Source organism: Photinus pyralis, unplaced genomic scaffold (assembly GCF_008802855.1).
Source record: "Photinus pyralis isolate 1611_PpyrPB1 unplaced genomic scaffold, Ppyr1.3 Ppyr1.4_LG4, whole genome shotgun sequence".
Classification (NCBI taxonomy): Eukaryota; Metazoa; Arthropoda; class Insecta; order Coleoptera; family Lampyridae; genus Photinus; species Photinus pyralis.
Window position 1 is genome coordinate 40728760 of NW_022170511.1, and position 16673 is coordinate 40745432.

Consider the following 16673-nt stretch of genomic DNA (forward strand, 5'->3'; position numbering starts at 1 on the left):
ATGGCCAATTTCGTATACGATCGTAAAGCCATGCCAAACGCTATTTAATCAGCGTAAGCGGTTCATAGATATTTTTTGGCAGCGAAAAAACACACACACTCGACGCGGTGCCCGACAGACTGCCCGAATAAAACTCCAAATTATCAAGTGACAAATCAACGACCCCTTCCGATATGGCAAACTTCCACACTTACCTACCGATGCCGCCAATTCATGAATATTACATTTACTTTTCCCAACAAACATTTCTTGAAGAATCCAACTCTCTTATATTTATGTGTCTGAATTGAATTGTCTCGATGAGATTGTACAATTCGTTTATTTATTACATTTCTGTCTTTACAAACGATTACGTTACGAATAATAAATACTACCCTACTATAAACATTTAAATTAAAACTTTACCACGTCGCTCGTTCCTCCAATCCGCGTGCATCTTATATGACAAAAAGTGAAAATAATTAATAGGAACTTTATATGTTATTGTGTTAATGTTAGTTCTACCGCGTGCATCTTAAGATCTATGTTTTACTTTCGGTTTATCCATTAATGTTTTCTATTTGGAGAAATTCTACCCACTCCTATCTACTTAACGTCAGTTTGTAGTTTTTATCTAGAGATCTACATGAAGCGGTAACAGGTTATAATTTCGTTTTAATACCAAAACCACGCAAAGCGTCGACAATTTCGCTAAATTGTTTTCGGGTACACGTAGGTTGGCTTATAATAAAATTATAAATAGAAATCAGCATAAAGGTAATGGGCGATACCCACTCGATCCGTTGCCTCGGGGCGCCGTTTGTACGCTTTGTAAAATGTGTTCTTGGTTAGCGTTCACATTTTCATTCAATGGCACAGACACTTCTGCCATTCATAAAAGTTTATTAATTAACGTCGGTCGCTACGCATTTGCACTGTTTGATCCGCTGTATACGTTTCTTGCGAAATATCGGGACCAAAGTGGGACATTTCAGTGTGACGGTAATCCACGTAAATTTCTTCGGTTTGCAGAACGAGCAAGATTTGAACGCGGCCCCGTTTTGGTCTTCATCCTCCTGCTCGTGCAGCGTTTTCCGTTTGTTCCTCTTTTTGGGATTCTTGGGAATATAGAAGGAGTTGCACTGCCCGTAGCAGAACCTATTAATTACTGTTCGCGTTAAGCACCCTTCCTCCTTAATTTTCTGCACTAATGGTTCAGTTTTGCACCAGTCTCTTTGTAAGTACTCCTTTTTGGTTACCAGTAGCGCGTTCTTACTTGATTTGAGTACTTTTCTTCCATGATACCCTCGAAGGTCCGACAATAATTCGGTACTTCGAAATGGGTCTGAGATGTTACTCCTCTTTAGCAGAATGTCGATGTCAATTCTCGGATTTTCGGTTTTTTGGTAAAGTTGACTGTCTAGCAATTTTAAGCGTTGATATTCCTGCTCCTGATCCGGGGGATAGTAGGAGTCGTCCAGTGCATTTTCCAGCAGAAAGCGCCGTTCCTCCCGTGATGCGTTTTCTTTACGTTCAGCTATCAGCCGTTCCACTTCCTTTGTGTTAACGATTTCAAGTATTGAATCGTCCGATGCGATTACGATGTTCACCCAATGTAGAATTGTGGTCGCGACGATTGCGATTATTTGCATTGTAGGCTGCTGATATGACCTGCAACAAAAATTTAGTTATTTATCGTACTAACCCAGCCCACTATACATGTCCGAATCGGGATTTGAACCCAGGACCAGAGCTTTTATTCCGTAAAAGTTTATTTCGGGAAATTCGGTGGTGTAATTAATTACGGCATCGCTTGCATGATATCGCCAATTTATCAAAGTCAATTTTGATTGAACTCAAGGATAGTTGGATGTTAAAAATACGTTTGATCAAAATTGACCTACTTAATATTTAAAGGCCCGTTCGTTCGACAGCTACTAATTGATGAGCAAAAACAAAAGCGATGCTGGTACAGGCGAATATCTTTCCAATTTAATAATGTCGTAAAATAGAAAACCTGCAAGTTTAAATTAGTTCGAAATTGCTTCTATTTAATCATCTTCCATAAAACTTAATGGAAAGTAAAATTGGCGGAACAGTTCTAGAGCCAAATGAGCGTTAAAAAATTAAGTGGGGGCGATAAAAAGTAAAAATAAACTATTAATATACCGTAGGCAGACTATTTATTATTTATAAATACCATAAACGTACATCCTTTACATCCGAAATAGTTCCTCATAGATTTGTGCAACATTGAATGAAAAAACTTGCCTCACTGTTGAAAGTTGCTACCATAAATCTTTGTTGAAGTACTCCATTAACCACATTTACATGTGTAAACAATAATTTGAATAAATTTTTATGATTAATTATTGTTTACGTCGGAAAATGTCATTAAGGAATAAATGCTTCTGAAATATGCAATTTATTGAACTTTCTTGCTTTTGTTTATATTAGTTTATCTATTAGATATAATCTTAGGTCTACATTGTATTTTAATATAATCTGGCTACTTATGTACTAGCTATAGGATTTCGGTAAAATTGTATATTGAGGGTATACCAACCCCTAACTTTGGTATGCTTGTAATGTACTTAAACCCAAGTAATTGTTGAATAGGAAGGTAACTAAATACCTTATGGTGTCAAAATGGCATCAACCATTTCAAAACCTAAAGCCGTATTTTTGAACAATTTTTAAATTACGGCGTAAATTAAAATTTTTCATATCACCCATATTGCAAACTTCATTTTCGATGTCCGCGCAGTGGAAGAATGCACCTGCCATCTATATATTCCAGTAGCGCACCATTTCGACTGATTTTGGGGTTTCGGTTAGGATATAATACGTCTTTTTTATGGATTTATGATACCTATTACATTTTAATAATTAAAAAGAATGATTGTACGTACCTATCAATTATACATTGTAATTATATACTTGATGCAATTGCATAAATTCATGGAATACGATTGTAATAATTCGTACTTAATGTGAATGAGTCAATTAACTTATACATATAATATAATTATAGGTACTAGATTTCCCTGCTGGATGAATCGTATTTTCTAATAACTTCAAGTACATCTCTCCTGTTAGATTGCCAGGTAAAAAGATGGGGCCTACGATATGGTTACCAAAAATGCCAGCCCAAACATTCAATTTTTCGGGACGTTGTGTATGCACCTCACGAAATATTCTGGGATTTGAATCAGCCCAATAGCGACAGGTGTGCGTATTTGTCACTACTATTATTTGACAACAACAATTGACAAGCACTATTAAACTTCAAAATGTTGCTATAGTAACGCTCTCAACAATAACCAAGATTTCTGTTGCAGAATTGGCATAGCCACCTACAGGTATTAAAAAGAAAAAAACAACAACAAAAAGTACGGTTCAGAATGTAGGAGAAAAACATTTTTTGTATTTACTGTTGTATTAATTTTTGTTATTTAACTAATTCATTTACAAGCATTTTTTTCATAAGAAAATGTTGACACGTTTTTAACTTTTATTAGCCCCTGTATCGGCTAGGCAAATTAGTAGCGATTTAAAACTTAAGGGTTATAATCCACATAAAAATACCTTCAAAATAAGGTATCACTCTACCCCCCATTCGATTTAAAAGTTTGGGAGCACTTGTCACCCCCGCTAGGGCTTTGCCCTTCGGGGGGCGAAACTAACAAAAAAATGGTTCCCCCTTGAAACAAAAATTGACGGGTCCGAGGATTTTCTCGTAAATGTTTTGAGGTTCCCAAAATAGGCTCCGTTTCGTTTTCAAATGGCCACCCTGTATAACACGCAAAAGCTAAACCATAATTCTGTATGACATTGGTAGGTAATACGCTTACAATTCCATATCCACCACTTTGGATTTTTTGGATTAATTAGTTATGCCAAATTCTTTTGTCTTTTTCAGAACTTCTCGATAGTTTCTCCTTAAAAAACGACATTATACCTACGGAAAAAATGGTTGTGGTTTTCACGTTTTGTCCTCAACCATACCCATACTTCAGAGGCATAGATACAGTATAGAGAGTAAGATATCCAGTTACTCTATTTACGTTTTAAAACGTGTAGAAGCATCGAGAAGTTGAAAACGAAACACTCACCTTTCTTCGTAAGCTAAAGCGTCGGATGAATGCACTTGAACGCAAGTACTTCAAGAAAAGGCACCCCAAAAACACTTTACCTTAAGACTCGAGCCCCAAATGCGAGCCCACACGGTGCTTCCTCCGAGGACGACTTAAATCAAGATAACTAAAAGCACACAAAATAGTACTCAATTTCTGGGGCACTTACCTATAACTCGAGCTTTTATTGGCGACATGAGAAAGAGAGACCGCGATTTGGGATTTAGGAAACTCTAAAACCGCGTGACAAAATTCACAAGGGAAGGCAACTTTTGGGCGGCCGAAGTCGACTACCTCTCGAAGACGAGCGCCTTGCAAAAGGTGGTTTATTTCGCCTCTACGAACAAAATTCCGTCACGCAGGAGTTGGGCACGTTTACAAGAACTTTCCGACGACACTCATTTGAAAACGATCGGACCCACTATAGAAGAAGATAGGAAAGAAACTGAAAAATTATTTTTTTACGTCTGTATCTTCTGATAGAAGATTGTTAGGAACATAAATGATATCGCCTTCAGCATCAACCAAGAATTATTTCTAAATATCGATTGTAATAATCGATCGATTACCTACTCGAGAAGAGAATCATTCGGCACTTCTTCCGCATCTCCACTTAGATCACGGTTGCTATGCGCATTTTTGTTGTATTTTTTACATGGTCTACGAAGCTGTTTTCCTTATTGACGGCGGTTATCTTGTAGATGATTTTTTTAGGATAATTGAATATTTTGGGGCGAGAATTCAACGGGACAAGGTTTCGAGTTGAATTTACCGCAATTTTATGTTCTAAATGCAAATATTTTCGCTACAGATGTAGCGTCCTTGCCTTGTATTATAATGTGATTTGTTTCGCACTAAAATAAAAAAGCTCTACACAATCGTTGGATGAAGACACGGGGTAGCATAAGCAATCTCCCCGAGCGTGAGAATTAGAGATGAAATTAAGTGAATGGGCGATGTTGCAACCGATCCATAAATGTTTATTAAATTACTTACTTTCTTAGAACAAAATAATGAATAATTATTACGAATTGGAATAGACATGTCTGCCGTGTATCCGGTCTCTTATGTTTATGTGTACATTACATACGACGTGGAATCCGCGTGTGCCCGATGAATGGATTGTGGGCAGGCGCCTTCCAATATGGTTATGTATGTGGGAGATGCGTAGATGCACTAACCTGTTGCTTGTGATTATTTATCGAGATTCAATGTATCAAATTGCATAATCATTTTTTTTAGAAATTAAACGTGTAATTTAATGCTACATTAATTATCGCCGAGGATGTTGACCAATACTGTTTTGATTGTGTTGACCGAATGAGACAGACAGGTGTTTAAATGGAAATTTTTAATTGCTTCATTTACCTCATCCTACAAGACTTTCCGAAAGTGGTCTTGTTAATCATGTGCTGACAACTTATGGAACGGTCCCGGACCCATTGAATTCGCCCGTTACAAGTTCGGTTTAGCAGGTGTCAAATTCAATAAAATAAATATCTTATGTAGGCAATTGACATCTCCGTAGGTTTTACCAAGAACAGGTTAAAAACCCGAGATTTATCACAAAACTTGGATTGTATTTTTATTTGGCGAACTTCTCAAATAAATTTTGTTCGGAATGTTATTTCAACATTAACTGCGATCGTACAATATGAAAACCAGGAAATTTGACTTAACAACAATAATCTGCTTATTAAAATACAATGCCGAAACACACAAAAGGTATGAATGTGGCCCACGCCCGAGAAGACACTTCCAACACCAACACGACATTTCCAAATTGATCATTTTCAAGTTTATTTCTACAATCTTAATCGTATTCACTTCATCATCGCTCTCCTTAGAAATTGTACGAAGGATGAACCTTTACATCATGTGTAGACACTATGCTTTAGATGTGTTTGTCGACATCTTTCTATGTAATGACGGCAATAACTCTATACATACATGCAGTTAACGATCGTAGGTGGAAGGTTATAAAATGTGGACATGAAAAATCCTCGGCAACTTGTTCCGCTAAGTGAACTGAAAAACGCAGAAGGTTCGGTTTGAATAGCATTTTAAACAGTCGAATTAATCATAAATGTGGAATTTTAAAGAAGCATTTAGGCGCCGGGCGCGCCGTCGCCGTCGATTACTTGATTTATAGTCCTAGTTGTGTGTATTTCCGTCCAAAGATTATAAACCAGTTGTGTTTATGTAAAAAATATAATTTCGTATGTTTTATTTGGCTCTGGATCGCGTGTCCCTTACACCACCTCCTGCAAAAGCATTTAGCCCCGGAAACATATAATTACATCGCGAATAACTGAAGCTACCGAAGACGCGTAAAAATGAAATTGATTTTTAACTAAACGGTAGCTTATGTAGACATTTGGGTTGTTAATTGCGAAGAAGTATTGCTTATATGCAAGGAGAAAGGGATCAATTCCTCCATTTAACCGTGTGCGGTAATTTGCCCCCGTAAAACTCGTCCCTGAAAATTCCCCTACCTGGTCAAAACAATTCGTACTATTTCGATCGGACTTCTCAATCAAAAGTTATGGACTAGAAACCAATTTCGAAAGAAAATTCAAAGGGATGTAACTTTTGAACTAGTAGCCCAATCTTGGAACCGTTTAAAATTATGGATTCTACAGGCCACATTCTATAAGAAAAATTTTTTCCGGGTCGATCTGAGACAATTTTTTTTTCGGGGCTCAAAAAAACGCAGTATATAACCTTCCTTTTTTACCAAAAATCGACTGCACCAAAATTTCTCGGGAAAACACTTTTCGGTATTAATTTTGGTGCGTAGAATCCAAAACAATTCGTACTTTTTCGATCGGACTTCTTAATCAAAAGTTATGGACTAGAAACCAATTTCGAAAGAAAATTCAAAGGGATGTAACTTTTGAACTAGTAGCCCAATCTTGGAACCGTTTAAAATTATGGATTCTACAGGCCACATTCTATAAGAAAAATTTTTTCCGGGTCGATCTGAGACAATTTTTTTTTCGGGGCTCAAAAAAACGCAGTATATAACCTTCCTTTTTTACCAAAAATCGACTGCACCAAAATTTCTCGGGAAAACACTTTTCGGTATTAATTTTGGTGCGTAGAATCCAAAACAATTCGTACTTTTTCGATCGGACTTCTTAATCAAAAGTTATGGACCTATGTACTGTGGTATACCAAAGGAAAAGAATTAAATTGAATTGAATTGAATTGAATGGACTAGAAACCAATTTCGAAAGAAAATTCAAAGGGCCGTAACTTTTGAACTAGTAGCCCAATTTTGAAACTATTTGAAACAATTTGTACTTTTTCGATCGGACTGACGCTTGGTACCCCCCATTTGCGTCAAATTCAAAGCGGACAATGAAACTCAAATGTTCTAAAGTCTAGGATAATAAAAACAATACAAAATTATAACATAAATAATATACTTAACATTTTATTTCCCATAATAAGGCAACATTCAGTTGTTTTCATTTGAGAAAAAAAATGAGTAACGAAAAACAATTAAATTTTTTTAAATGGTAGTGCACCTTTTCATAGGCTCATTCGATAGAGATTTTTTTCTCTTTTCGATGATTTCGAAAATTGTTTTGTTACTCATTTGTTTTCTGAAATCAAAACATTTGAAGGCTACCTTACCTTAATATGGGAAATAAAATGTTAAACAACTTTCATATAGAAACATTTTGTGTATACATTCGATATATGCCGAGAACTTATTATAAACTGACAAAACTTTTTCAATTAGGTGAAAAAATAGCTGTAAGGAAAAGAATAAAACAGAGGATAGTTTTCTTCAAAGCTGAAGCAAACAAACTTCATTCCAAAACACGGACATAGAGGGTTCAGTGTATGTTTCGTGTATTGTAACCGTATCCCTGCCTTAATATGAATATTAAGGAGCACGCTCAATTTTGTACCAATCCTTCTTTAAATTTAATTGTAAAATAGAGGTACTGACTTTGTTTTATATTATGTAATTAATTTCAAAACTTGTTTTACGTATCTAACCAAGAAACCACGGTAGCCTTTCACTAATGAGCTTCTGTCATTATACCAATACATTTAGTTTATTTCTGTTTATCAAAGTAAAGCTAAATGAGTATTAGTGATTTTTAATCACTCACTTGATTTATCGGTGATCTTTAAATCAATGCATCAGATATCCATGTATAGCTAAATTAGAACGGTAGATTAATTTTTTAATAGACTTTCAAAATATTTTTCCGCGAAATACTCGTCTAATGTGGCACTTTGACTTTCACTAACATCATCTTCAAGCGTGAGTAGAATTACAAATTAGGTAACCATCAGTGGGAATTGAACAACATTTTTAATTTTGGTATTGAAACGAATATCAAGAAAAGCGTTGAGCACACGAGCCCACAGGGCGAGTTAGATAAATGAAATTGTTGAGTGAATCCTTTAAGTGACGAGGCCTACAAAAATTTTGCTTAGGTATAACCCTGGGTATAACTAAGTGTATTGCGAATGTGGTTGACATGATCATTGGCCAGAGGTACTTGGACCTAAAGTTGTTGAAAGTGTTTTCCAACGAAAACTTAGAGGTATATAGGCTGTTCTAGTTTAACATAGCTGTTTTAAATTTAACATTTTTTTTCTAATGTTCTTATTTTATTACTCATGGATTTGATCTGTTATTGGAAGTTTTTCTTCTGTTGAGCAATAAACTATTATTAATAGCAGAGGCGATTACAATCTCAATAGTTTATCCATAAAAATGACAAACGAAGTTATGACCATTTGTAGAGTCGACAGATTTGCTGAACACTCAGTATCTAGAAGTTTGGCGCTTAGTTACTAAGGAGTTTTTGAATTTACTTATTTGATCTAGAAGACGAGGACTGAGTTTTCTGTGTTTGCATTTTGTTTAATTGATTGTTTTCCGCGAATAACGCGCGTAAATTAAATAGTGAATTTCCTTTTCCTGTAGGAATATTTAAATTGTTTTTACCGCTTCCGAAAGTTAATAAGTTTTAGGCCCGTTAATTATCGATTAATCGATTTTAGTTTTCTAATGTTGGTATACGAAAAACCAGGATAGAAAAGCTGTTTACGCCTCGAAGGTCGTGCGTTTACAGATAGCAGCTTGCTATCTTGATCTCGCCGATTGCACTGACAATGGGTGTCAATTAGTACTCCATTTTCCGAAACTTCCGCCCGGCAAAGCAAGGGAGTATAATTCGTAGCAATTAATTTTAACCCGCCCTTTTGAGCTGGGCGTCATCTAAAAAGAAGCGCGCTTCAAAAACTTGACGTCTGATTTCAAGCCCATATTTTTCCGATAACTGCAAGCCGAGTAATTAATTAAAAAAGTCTAATTGTTGTACGCGTTCTATATTAGGTACACAAGTTTCTTGGAATCTCCTCGTTCGCTCTCCGTATTATGGGACACAGTGTATACTTAATTTGTTGTTTTTTTTTGTTTAAATGTTCTGGATTTTTATTTTAAAAATCTCGAGTAGAACACATGTTTTATATTATTATGACAAATAATTTCAATGGATATATTCAAACGAATGGTACATTGCGAAAACCCCCAAGAAGGACAGATCCGAGGCAGTAGCAATATCAAACTAATTTGCTTTGCTATGGTTGAATTAATCGGCCCTAACTTGTTACCGCGGTTACCCGCTCTTAACTGTTCCATACATATACAGGGTTCCTGATCTTACAATGCTAGAAAAGATAAGCACCACGTTTTGATCTACAACCATCAAAGTACTTAACGAAATGTAGGTTTCAATTTCATTGATGGACTAAGCAATAAGTGGTCAAGGTAGCGTAGTACGTAGCCTTGGAGTTTATTGTTCATAGGTGTGAAATAATTTAAAGTGAAATAAAAATGTCCAGCGTCGGAAACGTAGTAAAATAATGATTCACTTTTAGGCCATATTGATGCAAAGGGCCTATTAACTTGGAAACCTTTTGAATGTGATTCCCACCCCCTTGAGGTCTGGGACATTCTAAGTAATATAATTAATATAATCATCAAGGTATTACAATGCCATGAATCGTCAATTACCCTATCAAACGTGAACCCTGTGGGCTTTCAAGTATCTAATTACCAAGATTTTACATAATAACAGAACGCATTTCACGTTATGCAACAAGCTTTGAAAGTTTCCACGTCGCTTTTTTTTTTAAATCAAAGCCCGACCTACGAAATTTGCTCCTTTGATTATTAACGTAAATTTTCTCGACCACAAATCTTCGAGCAGTTGTAAATTCGTGAATAATTAAGGACGTAGCAGGTCCACGCCGAGTGTGACAGGTGAAATCGGTTGTGGGCACTGCACCAGATTACGTAATCCTTTCGATGAAAATTTAAAATTATTTTTAGTCGACCACACGAAAAACACCAATCGAAAATTTTATCAATGAAGCATTCCAACACATCAATCAGGATGACTCATCCAATTTATGTAAAAGACCCAACCAACGCAGTTATACTACTAAAAACCGTCTGAATCGCTTTTGAATTAATCTTCAATCTGGCTCAAGTTTTCTGATGTATTCATTCATAACTTGAAATACCTTATCCTAAGTGACCGCTTGTGAGATGTTTACTTGCAAAATTAACGCTCCGCGACGGCGCTAATGAGCACGGTGCCAATATTAATCGACAAATTTGCAAGTCAAAGTCGATCACTGACTGGCAGATAACAGGAAGACGATGACGACGCCGCCGCCCCGTTTCAGGAAGTTTGCGTAGGGCTCATTAGAAACGTAAAAAGTTGCTAATTATTGAAGAATTTAAATCGATAGCAACATTTCTACGCAAAAAAGGAGATATTGCTGTAATAATGGACGTAAATAAAATTAAAGCTCCCATAATATATCGGCACATAAGGTGAGGCACATACATGACACACATTTTAATTAAATGGAAATAAAATAAAATGCAAAGTATAATCCAGAAATAACCGACCCACGTTTTTGACCAATTATGGGTTGCAGATCTAATTTAAAGCGTTTCGATTATATCAATGTACACCCCCATCGATGGTCCAAAAATCGACGGCCCGCCACGTCTTTTTTACCTATTACAATTGAAACGATCATTTTCCATAATCGGACGGTGATGTCATTTAATAAGATTCAATAATAGCCGGGAGACAATTTTATCATTAGACGTAAGAATGATTTATGTTTACTTAGCATTTGTCGGAATATTAAACAATCAAAGTAATTACTTACCTAGAAGTATGTCGTTAAAATTGTAGCTCGATGACCATAACTTCGTTTTGCGTTGGAAAACTTAAAGACGTTTTCATTCGCGATCGTGAAAATTATTGAAAGGTGTAGTACGTGATTCTTGAACGACGGCAGATTTTACTATGCCGGCAAATATTGTAAAAGTATCAACAAGCTCTCGCGCGCTTTCAAACTTTGCGCCTTTGTCACCCCCACAATCATCTTCGATATTACGGCGCAGATACTAACTCATGTTAGAATTTCGGCATTCCTACCGATTTTCACTTTAAAAGAAACTCGTTTTATTTTTCCCGATCTAAGATTTGCTGACTTCACGTCTGGTGGAACCACAGAGAAATGAAACTGGAAATTGGAATTCTTTTATTATAAAATGCGCTTATTAGCTTAATTTATCAGTCTGTCGTATTCACCAATAAATTCGCTTTCCGCACCTTTTACAATAAATTATTTATGCTTCTTGGACGGCAAGTGCTAATTCTGATTATTAGAACTTTAACAAAGGTATTGTATAACAATTAATAGTTAAGCGGCGCTTTGTTCTCAATTAAGTTGTTCTTTACCATTACAATTGATAGCATTTAACGCAAGCTTTAATGGCCGAGCCATCGCGAAACTTTATAACTAAATGTTTCTGTTGCATAATTCAATAACGCGAAAGTAATTGCAGTAGATGGGGGTAAGTTGAGTGCAGTGAATAAAAAAGAAACCCCCGTTTAGGCCCACTTCGCTCAGAAATAGAACAAGCATATCTCAAATAAAGACTCGTACGTTGTTTTTTTTATAAATCGTCATTCTTTAACGGAAGTTTGATCTTATGTTCCAAAAAGCTATTGTTCAATTCGATTGCACTTCAATAAATATGAAAGTTATCTGTTTTTTTTTCTTAACACGCGTATTTCTCTTGCCCCGGAAAAACTAGTGTAGACACAAACCACTGAAATACCATTTCGGATAGCCCATTTCATATTGACGTCAATTTGCATACTAATAAATAAAAAAGTTGTCAATTTTTTCCTTACAACATGCATTTTACGGTTCTACGGGATATGGTTTTCCACTTCGTTGATTGCAGTTAAATTTCGATTTGGACAACACTGAGTTCGTTGTAATTTAAGATGTAATATTGGCTTTTGGAGAATCAGTCTAGAAATCCAAAAAGGCAATCCCGAATGTATTTTAGGAACTTTACCTTTTTTTTGTAATTCTTTTGACGAAATGTACTATGTTTTAAAACCCCGTTCTTATATGTAATTTGTTCCTGTTCTAAAATCTCTATCTAAAATTCTCGCACATATCCTTTAATAGGATTACGAGCATGTTATGATGAGGTTTATTATTCTGAAAGTATACGTTTGCGACACGAGCGAGCTTGCGAGCGAGTGGAGCAGGTTATCCCGAGTGAATAAGAGTTATTTGTGATTTACATATGGCGTTATACGGTTATCATTTCCAATGTTACCGATGGTTGCAAAATCTGTAAATTTTTTTATAGGGAAATGGGTATCCACTTACGACGGAAAAGCTAGTGTGGACGTATCGATTAATAATCTTATGGCATACCTACGCGTTGAGCAGCTTTAAATACCCTAGTCCAAAACGGTACACTTTTCTAAATATCGAATCCCCTTTCTAACTACAAAATTCTCCAGCAAACAACTTCCTAATGTTCTTCATGGAAGCGAAAAAAGAAATGGATACAGCATTAGTTTCAAAAGAATTTTAAGATACAGTATAAGAGCGTTCATAGAATTAAATCAGAGACTAGACAGACAAGATCTCACCTATTTTCAGTCATACTTCATCATTTAATATCATCAGATCAAGTATAGGTACGTAAGTTAAAGGAAAAGAGAAAGGCCGATTTCAGCCGAAAGTTCTACTATTACAACACTTTAACTTTAGGCAAAGATACAAAAAGAAACAAACGATTTGGAACGTTTGTGGTTGAACATAACGATTTAAGTCGATATTACGATTAAATGATCACAAAAAATTCGATATTTCGATCATGGTATTCAAGTCTGAAAATTCGATTCCAAAAATTCCGTGGCTGCGGGTAGTGGGAAAATGCTTTTTAAGTAGAGTTCTATTACAATCAATAACCATTATTGCAAGTATCGTAATATCGATTCTCCTTTCCTGTGCCTTTTCTTCCCTTACATAGGTATTGTGCTAACCATTCCCTTATTAGATTCTTGTAGCTATTACTTCCTCGTGCGGTCTGTATATTCACTCTCTGTTGTTGTATTTGTACATCCAAGTCCCCTTATGCCAGCTATTTTCCATCCTTTCTCCTTTTGACCTCAGCCTAATTATGTTATCTTCTTTGTATTCCGTCTAGTTCATCCCATTTTTCCACCCTCACATCTCCGTTCCGTGCATAACCACTGCTCTCACCATTGCATCGAACAGGCATTTTCAAAGTAACACAACGAAGTTGAGGTAACGCTTATGTGCTCCATTTTCCGTGATCTGTCTGTCTGTCTGTCGTCTGTCTGTTCCATCGAGATGTTGGGCCCTGGGCTACATAAAGGCTTTGGTTAATTGATAGCTTCTATGACCTATATTTGTTTGTTACTCATTATTTACAGCTGTGTTACATGGCAACACCCACGAGTAGGTTGAAATTTTTTTTTCTGTCATTCTTGTCACTATTACCCCTTTCCTTTCTTAATAATAATAATAATGTTTATTGTTCTACAGATACAAAGTATCCAATAACAGAACAAAATTAAAGTTTGTTACGTTTGCGTAAGCGGCACTATAGACAAAAAGATAATAAGCAAGATAAATAAAATAAGAGTAAACCTATTACAATGTAATTAAGTAACTAAATTAAACCATGACATTACATAAAAGAAAACAAATACATAAAAGAAAACAAATTTAAACAAATTTTAAAATTTCAGATAGAGGAGAAAAATTAATGTCTGCATGTCTACAGTATATGTTAAAATTACGCGACATTATGAAGGAAGGGGATTTTGATAATATGTTAGTTTTGGGAATGGGATTTAAAAATGCCTTTGGAAACCGGGAAGTGCGTCCTGGGATAGATATGTTAAGGGATTCAAGTAGGGAAGGACAATCAACATGATTGGTTATGATGCCATGAAGAAATTTTATGCTGTTAGAAATGCGTCTCTTACTTAACGATTCAAAAGAGAAGCGCTCAAGCAACAGTTCTTGAGAAGACCCTCTTGCTGGGTACACCCCATCTACCCTGAAGGACATATACTTAAGAAATTTTCTTTGGATTCCTTCCACTGCTTTGATATGGACATCATAGATGGGATACCAAATTAAGCAACAGTACTCTAGTTTAGGTCTCACAAGGGAAAAATTTCTTTCCAATCTATAGGTAGACCCCTTTTTTCCACTATTTCCTAGATCCTTTCCTTGATCCTATCAGTTGCGAAAGTCCAAGTGCCATGTCCTATTACGCCTCTCCCTGTCGCTTTTCCTCTCTTTAGTCTTTTTAATTGCTGCTTGATCTCATCTCTTGTTGTTAGGCCTTCTTGCCTCTTCCATAGCTTCCTCTTTCTCCTGTTTTCCTTGTAGTACCTTCATAAAATGTTCTTTACATCCCTCTAAACGTATTTTCCTCCCACTTGTTCTATTTTTCTTTTCTCCTCTGTGTATCACCTTCCAAAAATCTCTCTCTGTCTGTATTTCCCTGACTTGCTCTTCGTATTCTTTCTGTTTCTCCATATTTTTTTGTTCCCTCTATTACTTCTCTTCTTTCCTTCTCCATCATTTCTCTGTATCTTTTTCTCCCTTCTGCACACGCTCTGTCCCATCACTTCTTTTTTCTCTTTCCTCTCTTTCAATGAATTATTTCCACGTTACTGCTTATTTCATACGATCCTTCATACTATTCCTATCGTCTTATTTTGAATTTATTCTTCTATTTCTTCCATTACTTTTAGCGCAATTTTTAAGAATTAGAAGAGGAACTGGTCTAAACGAGACACATCTGGCGATGTGAAAACTGAATTGTGAATATCTCGAGAACGTTGCAGGAAAATACCTACAAAGAGAAAACAATATTGGGGCAGTTAATTGCTTGTAATCGCTTTTACTTGATAACTTGTATCAAACAGGTATCAAATCAATCCCCAAGGAACCTACATACATGCCAAATTTCGGCTTGCTTAATATAGTTCTCCTGTATACACTTGAGAACCTGGGGCTGCAGTTCAAAAAGCCTGTATCGGATGGTTCGGATTTCCATCTATCGAGCTGTAAGGACAATTACCCATTTTGGGAAACCTTGCGCACCTTTGCACTGCTACAAATCGCCATTTCCTACTAAAATGTTTTTTCACAATAGTTATTTACGTAAAAAGTCAGGAAAATGACACATTACTAGCAAGGAAATGTTGAATGGGGCCTTGTACTTTAATTTCCGATTTATTTCCCATTCAGTTGTTTTTATTTCAGAAAACAAATGAGTAACAAAAAACAATTGAACTTTTTTAAATGGGAGTGCACCTTTTCATTAGGCTCATTTGATAGAGATTTTTTTCTCATTACGATGATATAACATGTTAGTGCCCTTATTCAAAAAAATCATTATAATTACATCAATAGCATTAATCCAGATATCCTACATTAAAATAAAACAAATGAACGTGTACGTTTCTTATTAAACCTTGAAGACAAAACAAAATTAGCAGTAAATTGGTTTTCATCGCAATGAATGTTCAAAATGTGGTTACCATTAACTGCAACCTATCACATACAGCTTGAAATAAAAATCCATTTCTTCTACATGGGTGCTAACGTATTACTCCTTTGAAAAGAGAAGAAAAATCTCTGTCAAATGAGTCTAATGAAAGTGTGCATTGATATTTAAAAAAATTCAACTGTTTTTCGTTATTCATTTGTTTTCTGAAATAAAAACAATGGAATACTACCTTGTTATGGGAAATATAATGTTAAACAACTTTCATATAGAAAAATTTTGTATACATTCGATATTTACCGAGATATTACCAATTAAGTAGGTACTCAGTGTGAAAAGGTACGACCTCTATTAGTGAGAAGTAAGTTGGGACATAATATGTCTGAAGATGAACTGATTTACACGAAAATACGATAATTTATTTTGCACTCAAGCCCAGGCAATTCGTGATGGCGAAGGCCCACAAAGTCCGTACCGACCGGGATGACAACCACTTATCCGTATTCTGAAGGCCCAAAACAGAAAAGCCAAAATCTTAATAGCCATATGAGCAATTATCATGATTAATCGCATTTTTCGACAATCACACGACATTAGTCATAGAAACTCCATTAACGCTCGATTTGACA

The 16673-nt window shown here is 35.8% G+C and overlaps 1 protein-coding gene across 1 annotated transcript; it reads right to left on the reverse strand.

The window, feature by feature from the left end:
• Window positions 1-300: 300 nt before the first annotated feature.
• On the reverse strand, window positions 301-11593 carry LOC116169873 (gremlin-2-like). The gene is made up of 2 exons (XM_031486056.1): window positions 11340-11593; window positions 301-1650 (listed from the first exon to the last, which is right to left on the reverse strand). Exon 2 carries the CDS (start codon window positions 1629-1631, stop codon window positions 885-887), a length of 747 nt encoding a protein of 248 aa, XP_031341916.1. The 5' UTR covers window positions 1632-1650; window positions 11340-11593; the 3' UTR covers window positions 301-884.
• Window positions 11594-16673: the final 5080 nt, after the last annotated feature.